The 17952-nt window shown below is 37.2% G+C and overlaps 1 protein-coding gene across 2 annotated transcripts in view; it reads right to left on the reverse strand.

Annotated features, from left to right (window-relative positions):
• TRIM33 (tripartite motif containing 33) overlaps positions 1-17952 on the reverse strand; it is a 150028-nt gene that overhangs the window by 12368 nt on the left and 119708 nt on the right. For both annotated transcript variants that reach the window (XM_074188492.1, XM_074188491.1), the window contains exons 9-14: positions 17552-17826; positions 13213-13377; positions 12395-12595; positions 6889-7021; positions 2182-2245; positions 1250-1409 (exon numbers count right to left, since the gene is read on the reverse strand). In XM_074188492.1, the coding sequence (XP_074044593.1) occupies positions 1250-1409; positions 2182-2245; positions 6889-7021; positions 12395-12595; positions 13213-13377; positions 17552-17826 (998 nt within the window). The remainder of the gene's footprint in view (positions 1-1249; positions 1410-2181; positions 2246-6888; positions 7022-12394; positions 12596-13212; positions 13378-17551; positions 17827-17952) is intronic.

The following is a 17952-nucleotide window of genomic DNA, read 5'->3' on the forward strand; positions in this document are numbered from 1 at the left end:
TGTATATTATTTTACTTGATAGATCTCATCAACCCCTGGGTTTTCCCTTGGTTTCAATGATTATCTCTATGTAGATGACTCTCGGATCTATAAAACTAGCTCTAACATCTTCCTGACTTCCACTCTTACATCTCCAACTAGATATCCTGAGACACCTTAGTTTTTGTTAAGGTTTTTGCAAGGCAAATGGTGTTAAGTGGCTTGCCCAAGGCCACACAGCTAGGTAATTATTAAGTGTCTGAGGCCGGATTTGAACTCAGGTACTCCTGACTCCAGGGCCAGTGCTCTATGCACTGCATCACCTAGCCACCTTATCCTAAGACATCTTAAACCAAACTTCCCTGCAACTGTCAAAGGTTACCACTATCTGTCTTGTCACCTAGACCCAAAACTTTTTTTCTTCCTTAAATTTTCACTAGCATTCATCCCATAAAGCCAATATTTTTTCCAAGTCTGTCAATTCTACTTTCATAATATCTACATCCTCTCTAGAACTCACATAGCCATAATACCTGGACTTCTGATTGAACTCTCTGACCCAAATCTCCTTCCTACTTTTAGTTCATCCATCACTCAACCATCTAAGTGAATTTCTGAAAGTGTATCTGACCGTGTCATTCCAACTTCCATAGTTGATAAACTCCAGTGATTCTCTATTATTGTAAGGACCAAATAGAAAATACTCTGGCTTTAAAAGTCCTTCACAGCCTGCCCCTTCCTAATTTGGTCTTTTTACACTTCACACATCCATCAATGCAGTAATGTTTTCAATGGCTATCTATTCTTCTTCATCTGGAATGATCTTTTCTTTTGTCTCTATCTCCAGGTCTTCAAGATTGCTTAAAAATCACCTTCTATAAGAGCCTTTCATGAATATACCACCTCTTTCCAGTTTACTACTTTACCACTGAATTTATCTTTTACTTACAGGGTTTTCATACTAAGCTCTTAATAAATGCTTGCTGACTGACAAAGTGAAAGAGCAATCTGACTTATTGCAGGCATGAAGGTCCCAAAATAAATGATTCACAAATCACAAACAACCTCCCCACATTCTTTTTGTTTGTTTAGGTTTTTGCAAGGCAAATGAGTGTTAAGTGGCTTGCCCAAGGCCACACAGCTAGGTAATTATTAAGTGTCTGAGACCGGATTTGACCCCAGGTCCTCCAGACTCCAAGGCCAGTGCTTTATCCACTACACCACCTAGCTGCCCCATCTCCCACATTTTTCATTTGGGATCCCACCTTACCATGCATGCACTCCGCCTGCCATCCTCTGTTTTCTCTTGTTTCACAGTTCCTGAGTAGCTGCATATTTCTTCCTCAGTTCCAGGTTCTTGCTTGACCTTTACTTGGTCAGATTTGAAGCTAAGACTTGCCTTCTCTGTAGTTCTGCCTGATGACCCACAGCTGAAAATCATACACATGTACAAATATATTAAAATAATGATAAAACTATGAGTAGCAAACAATTGGATGAAGAAACAGGTTATTAACACGGGAGAAGATAAGTTTACCTCACAATGTAATCTGATTTCTTTGCTCCTTTACCATTAAAAATAAGGTACTTTTGCAGTGTAGATTTTTTTAAAATTGTGCTTTGCAAGTTTTAAAAAATAAACTTCAAACTTCCAGATTTGCTAGAACTATGTGGTTTTAAAATATTGAGACATTTGTATACTTAAAAGTACTTAACCTTGGAAATTCTCATTTTCTCAGGCAGCTATTTTAGAACATTAATGATTTCATTTCTGAGGGAAATAGGAGTGTTGTTGAGAGAAAGATGTAGCAACAATGGTAGTACTAGCAAGTAGGGTCCATTTATTTTTTCAAGGATAAAAACTGGTCTAGTACTTTCTCCTGTTGAATCAATGAAACTGGGAATGGCCAATAAAAACTGGAGTTATGACCTTAAATAACATTAGGAATAAACACCTTTTCTCATTCTATTTACAATCTTCTCCAGTACCCATAATAAAACCAATTACTTCTTTGACATACAATATAAAGAAAAAAAACTCCACGGAAATGAGTCTTCTCCTTTGTATGATGCAAAGGATGATTAATGATCTTTACTAAATCAGGTATTAGAATAAATTAGAATTAGAATAAAATATATTATCACAGTTAACCATCCAAACTTCTCCTAACTCAGATACTTCCAAGTACGGGTAACACTCACCTGCCTCGACTGCCTGTACTGGAGGTACTCGGTGGCCTCACAGGTGTGTGGGAATTGGATAAGCCTAAAAAAACACCATGGCAAAAAAAGGATGTCAAAAACAAATACAAAGACATTTCTAGTTAAAAGTACACTTAATAAATTAACCTATATCAGTTAATTCTGGAAAGTGAACCCTAATCTTCAGGTCATCTAGAGAAACATAAAGTATTCATTTTATAAACTGTTTAATTGGCTGACTTGGAAATATTCTTTGAAGCCTAATAATACGGTTTATAGAAAGTAGCTATTCCTTTTCTATTACTCACTTTTTTTTTAACATTCCAAATCTGCACTTAAATTCTATAGAGGTGGTCTAAGTCATAAATAATATCTTTCTGATAAAAATACTAATTGGCACAGATCTTCTGAAGAATACACAGAATACAACATTGAGAAGGTCACAATAGTTCAATACATATCTGGTTATCTCTCTGTAATATCTTTTTTTTTTTTTTAAGGTTTTTGCAAGGCAAATAGGGTTAAGTGGCTTGCCCAAGGCCACACAGCTAGGTAATTATTAAGTGTCTGAGACCGGATTTGAACCCAGGTACTCCTGACTCCAGGGCCAGTGCTTTATCCACTGCGCCACCTAGCCGCTTGGGAGGAACCAAAAAGCAGCCTAGTCTATCTTTGGACCACTCCTTATGTCTATGTTTAAATGAACTCTCTGTTCCCAAATAGCACCTGTGGTCACGCACAACATGCCTTTTCACTAGACTGCCCTTCACTAGAAGACAGCTGCCACTACAGTTTTCCCTCTTTAGGTAAAACACTCTCTAATTCCTTTATATGATTCTCATATGACATGTTTTCTAGGTCTCTCACAACAACTTACTTGTTCTACAGTCTAAAATGTGGTACTCAGAATTGAACAGAACAATCCAAAATGGCTTGAGCAGCAAAGTAGAAGCATCACTTCCTTAAACATGATGCTTTTTTTTCCCTGCAGACAAAAATTCAATGAACTTTGGTGCTGCCATTTCCCACTCATTTCAATAAACTATGCACAAACCTAAGTGCAAGGCATCATGCTATGCACTAGGCCCAGAAGTCACCTCTGCCACCTTCTTATTTAAAAAAAAAATCATTTCCCTCAAGAGTTACATTTTAGGGGAGGAGGGGGGAGAGAAAATGGGGGAGTAGAATACGTAAATTGTAACTAGACAAAAATAAAATTATTTTAGAAGAAAGAAATAATACAGGGTAATCAAGAAAAGACATAAGGATTCTAAATGGCAGAAATAAGGAGAGGATGGCATCTAAGTATAGAATATTCTAGGATAGAAGAAGGCCATGCAATACTAACTTTAGGGAACAGTAAATAAGCTACTTTGGTTGCAAAACAGTAGTCCGTACAAAGAGGAATAAGTACAAAAAGACAAAATGGAGCCAAACTGTGAAGGACTTTTAATATAAAACTGAAGAATTTGTACTTTAGCCTAGAAAGAAAAGAGAGCCTCATAGTGAGCATATAAGCTTTCAACAATTTTCCACTAAACCTGTTTATAAATACACATTCCCCTATTATGGACTGGAGAAGTTGATTTTTTTAAACCCTATGACTAGCAATGTACATTTCTTCATATTAAATTTCATCTTATAAGATTGGACTTATTATTCTAGCCTGCTCAGAGAAAGGTGATCAAGATGGTGAGCTTGAGATATTTTGTCTAAAGAAGAGAAGAAATGGGAGCAGATTGAGATGTAACAAAATCATTATTTTCAAGTATCTGAAAGGATGTAATTTAAAAAGAACAAATTTATTTTGCTGGGTGTCTGAGGCTAGAACTAGGAGCAATCAGTAGGAGCTTCAGAGAGACAGATTTTTGGCTAAATATTATGGGAGAAAATTCTAACAATTAGAAGTCTCCAAAAGTAGAATGGGTTGTTTTTGGAAGTAATATTTTCCCCTACTCATACACCTCAAAGCAAGGACAAAACATTTTTTGAATATGCAACAGAGACATTCTTATTTGGTAATAGATTGGACCAGATGATCAATGAGATTCTGTGACCATTTTGGATTCCAACATTATTAGTTATTTCTCAGTTTCCATGTTACCTGCCATTTATCAGTATGCTTTTCATGATTTCATTCAAGTCACTGATAAAAGACAGTGTCACTGTCTCTAAAGGGACACTCCTTTAGAGATTTTTTTCCAACTTGACATCAACCCACTAATAATCACTTTTTTGGAGGGTTGGTTGGGAATCATTTTAACAGTTCTATCAAAATCTTTATTATCACCTAAGTCCACATCTCCTCCGGATACCTGCTAGCTTATCAAGTCCTTCATAAAGTGCAGTGCCCATTACTGAACACCATACTACCAAAGAGGTCTTTCAAGGGCAGAATACAATGAGACTATCACCTCCCTATTCTTGGAAACTCTGATCCTCTTAATGAAGCCCAAGATCTCAGCTTATTTTGCAGCTATATCATACTGCTAACTCATACTGAGACTGAAGTCCACCAAAACCTCCAGATCTTTTCAGAACTGCTGTGTATTTATTTTCCTCTCTCAACTTATTGTAAGATTTTTTTTTGGGGGGGGGGCAAAAACAAATGCAAGATGTTACATTTATTCCTACTAAAATTCATTTTGTTAGAAACAACTCCATGCTCTAGAGCCCAGGGATGTCCAACCTTACTTTTAAAATTTTTTTTATTAAAATAATAGACAATATATTTTGATTTCCCATTTTAGTGACAGATCTGCAGTGGCTTGGCTTCGTTTACTAAAGTATTTAGTAAACCCAGAGGAGGTTGCATAAAAATGTACTGCAGGTCTCATTTTGGACAACCCTGCTCTGGCCTAGTAAGATTCTGAAGGAGTCCCAATCTGTCCTTCACTGGAATAACATTCCTCTTAGCGTTGTTTCATCTGCATTGATAAACAGACCAGTCATGCCTTTATTCAACTCCTAGACAGATGAGACAAAGCAGAGTTCCTGAGGTGCTCCATTAGAAGCCTCCTACCATGCTGATATAGAATCATTAGTAATTCCCATTGAATCTGCTCTGAACTGATCTGACTATACTGTCTAATCTGTATCTATCTTCTCTATAAGAATCTGTTGTTGTCATGTTTGACCCTCTGTCATCCTGTTTGAAATTTCTTGGCAAAGATAGTAGAGTAGTTTGCCATCTCTTTCTCCAGCTCATTTTACAGATGAGGAAACTAAGGCAAGTAGGGAAGTGAATTGGCCAGGATCATAGTTAGTAAGTACCCGAGGTCCTAGAACCTGAAGTCAATCTCACTGGTCTGAAAATCAGGACATTGCTCTTATCTAGTCTTCTGTTGTCTTCCCTGCCTTCTAGGGTCTTTGAAACAGCATTGAGAAAGGGTCTGTAATCAACTTAGCATATCTGCAGGACCTGAGAATGGTTCAATGGGGCAGCTAAGGGCACTATTCCTGTCTCCTTACTGATTCCAGCTATCAACTCCCTATTAGTCATTTTTATTCTTAGACATTTTGGTCACCACTCTCCTTTGCAGAAAAAAAAATAGAAAAGTAATCATGTGAGTAGTAGTTCTGCCTTTTCTTTGCTGTACTTATGTTCCTATCCATCCAAAGGTCCTATTCTTTTTTCAATCCTTTTTCTCCCAATTCACCTTTTAAGCTCTTGATAATTATCTTCCATTTCCCTCACTAGCCTGAGCTCACTTGGAGTTGAAGCATTTTTGACACCACTTTTACAGGACTGTGTCACATTGTTAAATTAATCTTCTGTCACCTGGTTTTGCTTCTACCTTCTGCCCATTTTTTCTTCAAGCTATGCAATAATAGCAGTTTGCATTAAATGCCAAAGAAGCTGTTGACAAATACATACAAATTCAATCTTTATGACCCCAAAGTGAACCACCAAATATTGTATCACTAGATAAAACATTTAGATAGGGTGGCTAGGTGGCGTAGTGGATAAAGCACCAGCCTTGGAATCAGAAGTACCTGGGTTCAAATCCAGTCTCAAGACACTTAATCATTCCCTAGCTGTGTGGCCTTGGGCAAGCCACTTAACCCCATTTGCCTTGCAAAAACCTTAAAAAAAAAATCGTAATAAAACATTTAGATATAAGTTTCAACAAACAGAAACCATTCCCTCTTTTTATTAAATTTTATTTATTTAAGGCAATGGTTAAGTGACTTGCCCAAGATCACACAGCTAGGGAATGATTAAGTGTCTTGAGTTCAAATTTGAACTCAGGTCCTCCTGACTCCAGGGCCAGAAATCCACAAAAAAACTTTTCTAAAATCATTGATTTTAAAAACAAATGCAATTTCATAATTTTTATTCTTTTTTAAACTATTATTTATTAAGGCTTTTCAGAAATTATAAAACTGTTTTGAGGATTCACTTTTTCTAATTTCCTTTCCATGTTAAAAAAAAAACAAAAGTCAAATACTAACTTATAACTGCAATTGAAGATAATTGTGATTCAGGGAAAATTAATAGCACTTCTTAATTTCTGAACATAAATTTGTACAATCCTGAGTATAAATAAGTGTAAACAAACCAAAATGTGTGAAAAAGGAAGAAGAGAGGAAGGGAGGGAAGGAAGAAAGGAAGAAGTAGGGATATAAAAATAATGTACAATATTTTAAAATATTTGCTGATTCCAGTTCAAAGGTAATCATTACAGCAATCCCTATTCACTTTACCTGATGATCCTGGCGAAAGGGCAGAGGGTCCTGGAGAGGGATTCATGGTACTTGTAGGCTGTGGGGGTAGGTGACTGCCTGAGATATATCTACTTAGGAGATTATCTAAACTACTTGAACCGGCATCTTCCAACTAAAGAGAAAAGAGAAGGACAAAACTGTATCTAAGAAGCGAAGAAATTCCTAAATTCAACAGTTAATAATTAGAAATATTTTACTCTACAAAAAAACTGAAAGACAAGCAAGATGACAGGGATTAGACATAACTTATAGAGTATTTGTTCTTCACTTTTTGTTCCATTTTTTGAATTTTTCTCTCATAACCTGCATAGTATAAAATGCTGCAATAAATAAAATTTTAAAACTTAATCACATAATAAAAATTACTCCCAATGGTCAGAGAAACAAATGCTTTTGTAGTCTGGGAGGTTAAGGGACTATTTTTGAGCCCCCCAAAATCACTAGGCATTGCTCCTAAAGAAGTGATGTGCTAGACACACACACACATGCACACAATCACTCTCTCTCTCTCTCTCTCTCTCTCTCTCTCTCTCTCTCTCTCTCTCTCTCTCTCGTTATATGTTGCTGCCTTTTTCTACTTCCTCAATTGTCTGCAGCTCAAGAATCACTCTCTCAGACTTATGGGCTCGACCTAAGTCTAAATCCCTTAACTTCCCAGAGAATCTGTATTCCCAGAGGAAATTTTTTACCTGGAGTTTCCTACAAAGATGATATTTTAAGTTCATAGAGGAGAAAAAGTCATTTGAAAGCCTCAATGTAACTAATAAGACATTATTTTCATTAGTGAAGCAATGTGAAAACATTTTAAAAGATAGTCTCCATTATTCAATTAACAGCTACAAATAAAATTAAATATTTTAAATTCTTCCACAAACAAAAGTTAAACAATTAAAACATACTCCATTTTACCTCATTACTTTTTTATTTATCCCATTAGCTTTTTAAAGTGAACATATAGTCATTTTAAGAGTAGACGTTTACCATGTTTAAAAACTAAAGGGCAACAATTTCTCATCTAACTCATTCCAAGCACCTCATTTTTAAAATTATCGTTTCACCTGCTCTCAAGTAAGCTAACTTACTCCTTATTAGGGTCTTAGATCACACCAGTTCTTTTGCCTGAAAGGGTTTCCTTATTTCCATTTGCTACATCTCCTTCTGCAAGCTGTGGGAAAGCAGGTATATTCACCAACTGTGGCTAGTGGAGCTGGGGAATTCATCCAGCCATTCTAAAGAACAATTTGGAATTATGTCTCAAAAACACTGAACTATGCATATCCTTTGACCCAGAGATTCTGTTACAAGGTCTATTTTCCAAATAGATCTTTAAAGATTAAAGAGGATTCATATATTCAAAAATATTTATAGCAGCTCTTTTCTGGGGGAGCCAAGAACTGAAAACTGAGGAAGCACCTATTAAAAGAAGAATGGCTGAATGTTATGTAATATTCTTGTGCTATAAGAAATGAAGAAGGGAATGGTTATAGAGAAAATTGGAAAGATTAGTATGAACTGATGCAAAGAGAAGTGAGAGAACCAGGAGAACAATTTATACAATAACAACAGTACTGTAAAGACACCAACTTTGAAAACTTAGGTACTCTAATCAACACAATGACCAACTATAAATTCCAGAGGGCTTTCGATGAAACATGCTACCAACCTCCAGTTAGAGAGGTGATGGACTCAGTTTGCAGACTGAGGTTTATGTTTTGTTTTTGACATGGCCAATACAGGAATTTGTTTTGCTTGGCTATACGTACATATTTTTAACAGGATTTGTTTTTCTTGTTTTCTCAATGGGGGGGAGGGAGGGAGAGAGAGGGAGGGAGGGAGGGAGGGAGGGAGGGAGGGAGAGAGAGAGAGAGAGAGAGAGAGAGAGAGAGAGAAAATAAAATAAAATTCAATTGGAAAAAGAAAAAAAATGTCAGGGACACATGCATAACCCAAATAATTTTAGCTTCTCATAGTAATTCATGATTCTGTTTCCCTGTGATTCATCTAAATTATTTTTAAAAGGTTGTATTTTAATAACTCAATTCAAAACAGGAATAAGGAATCAACCTAATCATTCCTGCCTTTTCTCTTTAGTTCCATGGCCTCTTTGTCTCTACTGTCTCCCAGGTGTGAAAGTGGTTCAAAAAATGGAATAGGTTATTTTAAAAAAAGAAAAACCAGGAAAAACAGGAAAATATATGAGCAAAAAAATCTTCATATTTGCTCCATTATTTATAGGAAACACAAACTAGAAAGCCACCTATATATCTAACAACTAGAGAGTGGCTGAATAAATTATGGCCTTTTAACATAATGGAATAAAATGGTGACAAAAAAAATGATGAGTATGAAATTTACAAGGAAATATAGGAAGACCTATAAAAGGTGATACAGAGTGAAAATAGAAGTATAATGCCCTACCTGTTTAAAAAGTAAAGAAGCTGGAGGGAAAGGGGAGGCCCTGTCAGGGTCACAATTTCTTTTGTTTGTTAATGGCTGGCCCATGGTTCCCAGAAAGAGCATAATGAGGAAGAACTTGAACCAGGTCTTCTAACTTCAAGGTGAACTTTACATTCACTATACCAAGAGCCTCTCCATTTATGCATTTTTCATATAGAATTTGACACTAGTGCAGGGGGCACTGAGAGTTTTTAAGTCTTTAATTGTTATATTCAAGAGTCTATTTAAACAGAGTTAAATTCCATTCCTCTATTTGTGGAGCTTAACTATCTGAAGAAGGGAAAACAATAATAAACATATGGGTAGGTAACCTGAAAGTTATATTTGGCTTTGGAATAAAATTATGATTTTTATTTTATAGTTTATCTTCTTAACTGTTTAATTTAGGCTACTATGAAAATTCATTTCTATTCCTTGAATGTGAAAAGGCAGGCAGGAAAGGTATACTGAAAGAATACTAAGTGATGGGCAATTTAGGATTAAAATTCAATGCAAATAATATAACAGATCATTCATACACAGATGTCTTATTTTTCTATATGCTTTCCCCCCACTCTCAGTACCCCCAGATAAACATACACTAAGCACAAAAAATAGTTCAAATTGTTGAACTGATTTCACCTACTACTGGGTCATGTGTTTTATCTAAATACATAAACCCCAGTTGGGACTGATACTGTTATGAACAACTTATCTCATCCCCCATTCTTGCCCCAACTTTTTCATTCTTTCTGCTTAAAGACCCAGGGTCACAATAAGTTCCCTCATTCTGCCCAGACATTTCTTAAAACTTCTCAGGATCATAAACTATTCTTGATCTCTCTATAGTAGCAAGGAAGTATGTCTATTCCTCTCTGACAACAACCACTTTCTATGCCCCCATGGTCCTTTTACTTTCTGCCTCTTCTAGACTAGCAATGACAACCTTTCATTGTTGTTTATAAATATCAAAGTTTTCTCAAGTCTTAAAAAAAAAAAACTACACCAGCATTCCCCCTTACTTCTTTTCAGGAGTGGGGGACAATGGGGGTAGAAAAATACAATGACAAATTATAAAACTAAAAATAAAGTCTTTGTCTAATATGCTGGAAAGTTTTGCTAAACTATTTTTGTTCTCTTTTTCTTTTTTAGCTATTAAAGATGGGAGAGAACATACATTTGGACAATAAAGATGATTAAAAAATTTACTTAAAGAAGTTATTTAATTAGGCCCTGCTGTCCCCTTCTGCCACAGTCCCATCTCTTTCTTCCATTTGTCTAATATATTTTTTAAAATTGTGGTCTACATTTGTGGCTTCCACTTTCTCAATACCTATTCTTTGGTTTTTTTCCTCAGTTACTGAAATCCTGTCATCAAGTCACCAAATAAATAATCTACAAACGCAATGGTTTTTTCCTCAAGAGTTGGGAGTGACTTTTACCATTTTTTTCCTTGTCTTGATTGGAGGGGTTCAATATCTACCAATTTCTCTTCCCACTTATCTAACTGCCTCTTCTCTCCCTCTGAAGGTTTAGCAACCTTTTTTGTGATACTTTAATCTAGCTATGCTCCAAAGGTTTTCATTCTTTCTACGTTCACTCTTCTGGCAATCCCATTTACTCCCATGGCTTCAGTTACCAACTTCACTTTTAAGTCTTGATGTTTGTTCATCAATTACAGACCTCTATCTTTCTGCTTTTTGAGCCATCTCCACCAGAAAGTCTTCAACCATACCTAAAACTAAACATGTACAGAACCAAACTGTCATGTTTCCCCCAAACCTGCTGTCATTGAATTCAGTTTTTTATATTGTCTTCCACGGTCATGATGCCTGAGGCATAATGGGGGGGATGGGGACGGACAACCACGACTTGAATTGGGAGTCAGAAGAAGCCTGGGTTTGAAAATTAAGTCAGACATTTGCCTGCCTTGGTGTGTATGGGTTCTTATGGGGTTAAATGAAATGATGTATATAAAGCACTTTGCAGATCTTAAAGTGCAACACAAATAGCAACAATAATAATGGTTGTTATCACTGTTGTTGTTGCCATCACTGCCTCTTTTCCCACCATAAAAAGTCAATCTTTAATCAAACTTTACTCATTCATCTTCTAAGCATTTACCTGGTTATTCCCAAGCTGGGCCAGTTTGTTGTTTTAAGGTGCCTAGAGGCTCCTCCCCACTCCCACAGGGGTAACACTTAGCACAGTGCCTGGTATGCAGTGGAATTCAGACTACACCCCCCCCCACATCCATCTCACACTACCAAAACTTTCAGGACCCTCAGAACTTCAGACAGACCAGACTGTTTCCTGTCCTTTGCAGTCACTTCTCTTCAGGCCCTTTCTAACCCAGCCATTCCTCAGCTCCCTGACAGAGAGGGCACACAATCTTCCAGTCTCTCAGAGACCACACACAGCTCTAAGAACCCCTGAGAGGCATGAAGTTCACCTTCAGTCCCTTATGAGATCAACTATTTGAAGTTGCCTGTTCTTCTGGTCTAAGCATCTCACCTTGCACGAAGGTAGAGATCACTAAAGGCTTCCTAAATAGAAAAGGGGCCTCTCACTCCTCCAGGTGGGCCTTCATTCTGCAAGAGTGACCCCCAGTGTTATTTCCCCTACGGGCCTCGCTCCTGTCTTACTTCTTTTTTCTTGTGGAAAGCGGGCTGTGATTTGAACAAAACAGGTATTTAATAAGCTGTTGAAGACCAGTAAGACAGCTCTGGGTATGCTGGGCTGCTTTTCCACCAAGCTGGGTCTTCCAGGGCCTGGAGTAAGAGCAGAAGAGCTAGAAGAGTTTAGTTGTCTCCCAGGTTTCTAATTAATACCTGCAAAGGTACTATGGACATCTATCTGCATGTGAGTTTAAAAAAAAAATGATCAGAGGGAGCAATGAGGTGACATGGTGACACTGGTAACATTTCTGATTTATATATCTCTATTTACATTGACAAAGGAATGTCATCAAGAAATCTAAAGATCCTGAACTCTACTGATATTAAACAATTCATTCAACTACTAAAACATTATTAGTATTAGTACAAACCTGTATTGGTGGGATGTCTGGAAGGGATGGTAAATTCTCTGGATTGGTTACAGAGGGAATAAGCTCTATTGCTGTAACAGAAGGGCTGGTAGGACCACGATTAGCATTTGCCATGGTGGCTGTAGTGGGACTGGTTGGGTTGATCGTAGTATTATGTACAGACACGACAGGAAAAGGCCCAGCATGTCCTGGGTTAGAATGCTGTTAGGAAGAAAGACAGGAGGACCATTACTACTGAACTAAACACTTAATTATCCATTTTAATTCAGATCATGGACACAATATTCTAACATGCTGTAGTGTTTATTGGGGCAATTAGACTTTTCTCTTTTAGGGGGCAGGGAGCTCTGGAATTGTGATTTTATCAGTTCAGGAAACTGGGTTTGGAAACTTTACTCCACTGTTGTAGATCAATGACTCATCTGCAACTTAAAAAGTTTAAGAAGGTAGACACTAGATAGGAGCTTTGAAATCCAGGTGGGGTTATTCTGAGAAGGCAACTCAGTGAAGGTAAGATAAGGACATGGACAAAAAAGATTAATTCTAAATACCATTCAAGTTGATCTTATTGCTATAGAATTAACCTCATATAGTTTAGATTTCATAGTGCCTATAAGAGAAACAAATTCTTTTCATTTGCAAGTAAAAATAATTACTTGAAGAATTAGGTTATTACTATGTCCCTAAAGAAAGGGGGGAAGTTACTTAAAAATACAGATGAATTGCAAGGTTAGCTTTCTGGTTTATTTAAAAAGAAACTGTTCTATAAAAATAAAGGCTTTTAGCACTAAAGCTAAAGTCATCACTCTAAGACATACTTGTCTTTGGAGGTGAGGCTGCATCATGGAATACTGAGGTCCGCTATGCCGGGGTATCCCTGGTATTCGAGCAGCATTCTGAGCCATCCTCATCTGATGGGCTTGGAAAGCCCCACAGTTCATGTTTCCCCTTTGCATTGTCTGCACACTGATTAATCGGGGAGGCTGTCAGAAAAAGAAAATGTCTATTAAGTTCCAGTATTTTAATATACACCTCTGTTTTGGAGAGGAAAATGAGTTTTTAAGTAAATCAGGAAGAATGTCCTGGCACAGACTGTGGATAGAAATCAATTCCTAACTTTGTTGTCCTTAAGACATTGAAAAAATTCATATTGGTAACAAATGGATCTGTCTTATCAATTATCCAATAAATAATCATTTATTAATATCTAACATGCTCTAGAAATGTCAGGGGGGAATACACATACAAAGTGAAAGTTTTTGCTCTCAAATAACTTAAATTCTACTGGGGAGGTAAAAACATAGATATATTACAAATGAGAAATAAGGTGATGGGATGCAGGGAGAAATGGTCAAATTAATGTGAGAAATCCTTCATGTAGAGAGAATGGCATACTTGAGTTGACTCTTAAGTGAGTTAATTTAGTTTCTAAAGCACACTGGTATCTTACTGTACTTTAAAAAGTCAACACCTTGAAGGTAGCACATCAGCAGGAAGGAAACTAGCTATCTGTTCTTAACTCTCCTCAGATCCCATTCTATACACCACCCCCAATCTCCACTAGGAAAGAGGAGAGAGAAGTCTAGGCCTAGGATGGGGGCTGAAGTTCTTGTTTTGAGGATTGTAGCCTCTTGGGGCCAGAAGAAGCAACAAAGCTGTGCCCCTGAGAAAACATAGATCTCTAACCTATTTCTGGGCACTCAATCTTATGCAGGATGTCAATGGGAAACTTTGTCACTCGGTACCCAGTTCCCAGTTCCTGGTCACAGATCCATGATAGACTGACCTGTATCCAATAGTAGTATTCTAGGGTAAAGAGCCATCAAGGGCTTAAAGATATTTACAAAGCAAGAAAAAGTTCAAAAAACAAAACAAAATAAACAAAAAAGCCCTGGCAGTTGTGTGGCATTGACTCCAGGGTCTCAGTTTCAGCTTCTAGTCCAGATTGAAGTATTCAGAGGAATAATCAGAACAAGAATCCCAGACCAAAGAGAAGCCTACAATTCTACTACTCTGAAACAAGGAAAACTTACCAAATGGTTGATAAAGATTGAGTCTACTGAAACCCTAAGCACAGAAAGCCCATAGGTGTTGCTTAGCGCTAAAGCCAGGGCAGGAACTTACAGAGCTAAAAATTTTTAAAACTTTTGTTTTTTGTTTTTCTTGGTTTTTTAGGTTTTTGCAAGGCAAATGGGGTTAAGCGGCTTGCCCAAGGCCACACAGCTAGGTAATTATTGAGTGTCCGAGACCGGATTTGAACCCAGGTACTCCTGACTCCAAGGCTGGTACTTTATCCACTATGCCACCTAGCCGCCCCAATTTTTAAAACTTTTAAAAGACTGAAGGTCCCCTAAGGGATATGGAGAACTTGCAATAACACAATATCCAAAATTCCTAGGAAAGAGGGAACAAAAAATCTAAATGACAAAAAAAAGTCCAAAAATTCCCTCCAGAAGTATGCAAAGCCTGGTTTTTAAAGTCCAAAGTCAGGTAACAAGCTGAAAGAATAAATTTAAAAAAAAAAAAAATCTCACCATAAACAAGTGAAAGAGATACTCCAGAATCAAATCCCTATGAAGAGAAAGAATAGTTCCATTATAGCTAAAAGTAAAGCCAGAAACAAAAGCATAGCTTGGGCACAATGGTTTGAATAGAATTCCAGGAAGGGATGAAGCAAAAGTCAGGGGGAAAAAAAGCTTACAACAGATTTTATAAAAAAAAAGTGTCAAAAGAAAAAATTAGAAAAGAAATGAGGGATATGGGAGAAATAATTAGAAATGGAATTAGTAGCTTGGTATAAATAGGACAAAATCTTACCCAAAGAACAAATCCCTGAAAATTAGAAAGGATCAAAGAGAAGATACAACATGAAATATCAAAGTCTTTTGAAAGACTGAAAAAATAGAATAAGGTATTTCATAGGGAAAAAAAGTGACATGAAAAGATAAATGAGGTAACTATAAACAATGTGTCTATATGAAACCCATAACCAAAATGAAAAAAGCTAGACATATTTCAAGAAATTGTAAGCAGGAACTGCCCAGATCTCTTAAAACCTAGGTGGAAATAGAATACACTAGTTATCTCCTGTATGACATCCCAAAACAAAGACTCCATGAACACAATCCAGAGATTCTAGCCAAGGAGAATATATTAAAAGCAACCAGAAAGAACTCAAGTATCAAGGAATCACAGTAACACACAGGATTTAGAATCCACCACTAAAAGAAACAAAAAGCTTAGAATACAATAACCCAAAAGGCATATAGGCTTTCAATCTAGAATAGCTTGCCCTACACAAAAGTGAGTGTAACCCTATGAAGGGAAGAAAAAAATTGATCTTTTATTGAAACAAAGGACTTTCAAGTATTCCTGATTTAAAGGGAAAAAAAAACTACAACTGTGTAGAAATTTTTTAAGTACAAAAAAAGTCAAGAAACATACAATTATGAATGCACAAACAACTGTAAAGGACTAAGCGTATAAACTGTTCAAATTTTAATACTGGGAGATGACACAAATTGCCATTGAACTCTTGTTATCATTAGGGGTGTCTTTGAGGACATCTTATCAAACAGAAGGCCTGGGGAGAGGAGGGGTGGGGGTGGGACTGTTCCTGCCATTTCTAGATGATCTTAACAAGATGGAAAATTAACTAATATAAGTCAAGATTAAAAGTATAAATCTATACTAACAAGGGAAAAGGTGGGGGAAGGGAGCAGGTAACATCTGAATCTCACTCATCTGAATGGGTCAAAGGATAAAAGAATATACCCATAAATGCAGGTGGGTAAAGAAATAATTTCCCTTAACAGGGAAATAAGAGAGAACAGGAAGAGGGAAGGAGCAATTAGACGAGAGGGTAAATTAAGGGAGTAACTGTTTCTAAGCACAACAACTTGGAAGACTACATAATATTTATACCAGCACTTTCTGTTGTGACAAAGAATTTGAAATTGATGGGCCACCAATCACCAGGGGAATGGTCCCTCAAGTTATCCTCTATTACTATAATGGAAAACTAGTATGTTGTAAGAGATGAAAAAAAGAATGCTTTCAAAAAAACCTGGGAAGACCTAAACTGATGCAAAATGAAGTAAGTAGAATTAGGATAAAAATTGAAGCAATTTTATTGTATTTATACAATCTATAATAATTTTATATGAAACAATTCTGAAAGATGTACATATGCTGATCATCATAATGACCACCTATGATTTCAGAGGACTAATGATGAAACATTATACCCACCTACTGATAGAAAAATAAGATTCAGTGGGCAAAATGAGAAAAATAAAAATTTTTACATGATCGATCTAAATTTGTGTGTGCATACATGGGCTTTGTTGTATAACTCATTATATTGTCAGAGAATTCTTAATTGTTAGAAAGTTCTTCCTTACACTCTTTCTCAATGGGAAGGGAAGCATGATGAAAAAGGTAAATCTTTGCTTTTCAGAATTTTTTTTTTTGCAAGGCTTGTCCAAGGCCACACAGCTAGGTAATTATTAAGTGACAGAGGCTGGATTTGAACTCAGGTACTCCTGACTCCAGGACCAGTGCTCTATCCACTGCGCTACCTAGCCGCCCTTTTTTCAGAAAGTAAAAAAAAAAACTCACATTCTTTCTCTCTCCCTCTTTTATACCCTAACAAAAGAGAAATTTTCTTCTCTGATCCTTCGAAGATTCAGTCCAATGTTTTCTACATGACAAATTCTTCTTTCTTAAATATATTCTGAGCTGAGCATCTGTGCACATAGTTATAATCCCTATTCCAGAGGAGGATGAAAATGGCAGATTACTTGAGTTTGGGAGTTCTGAGTTGCAATTGTCTGAAACCATTAAGTGGCACCACTAGGCCCAACTACCAGCAAGACAGTAAGCCCTTAAGAAGGAAGGAGGAGGAATCATGGTGATGAAAATGGCAAAATGGCCCAGGTCACTGAGCAGATTCTTGCTAGTAGGGATTAGGCTCATAACCGCACTTCCAACCTAAGAGAAATAGGAAAAGATTCAATTTCCAAGAAGGAAAATGTGTGCACGCACACACGCACGCACACACACACACACACACACACACACACGCACGCAGCTTTGGGTACAGAATTTGGATCAACTTGATCACTTTGCAGAGTGCACACTATCTGCAGTACTTGCCTGCTGCTGCAGCATCTGCGGGGCAGCTGGTCTGGGGTGCTGCTGTGGTGGTGTGGTGGTAGTGGCTGTCCCTGTGGGAGGCTGCTGCATCCGCATCTGCTGTAACTGCTGGTGTTTCTGGGCATACACCTGCTGCTGCATGTGCTGGAGGCGGAGCTGAGCCAGGTTGATCTGTCCAGGTGTTTTACTTATGTGGTTTGTGCCTGGAGGAACTTGCCCAACTACAACATTAGGTGTATAACCAGGAGTTGGTTTACTTTCAATAACTAGATTACCTGTGGAATTAAAAAAAATTGTTTACAAATAATCAAAGAAAGGCTCTCCACCAGCACCTTTTGTTCTACCCCACCACTACTGCCACCTCTCCCCCCAGGGTGGAGAAGAAGATTAAAAACAGCAAA

Source organism: Macrotis lagotis, chromosome 5 (genome assembly GCF_037893015.1).
Source record: "Macrotis lagotis isolate mMagLag1 chromosome 5, bilby.v1.9.chrom.fasta, whole genome shotgun sequence".
Taxonomy (NCBI): Eukaryota; Metazoa; Chordata; class Mammalia; order Peramelemorphia; family Peramelidae; genus Macrotis; species Macrotis lagotis.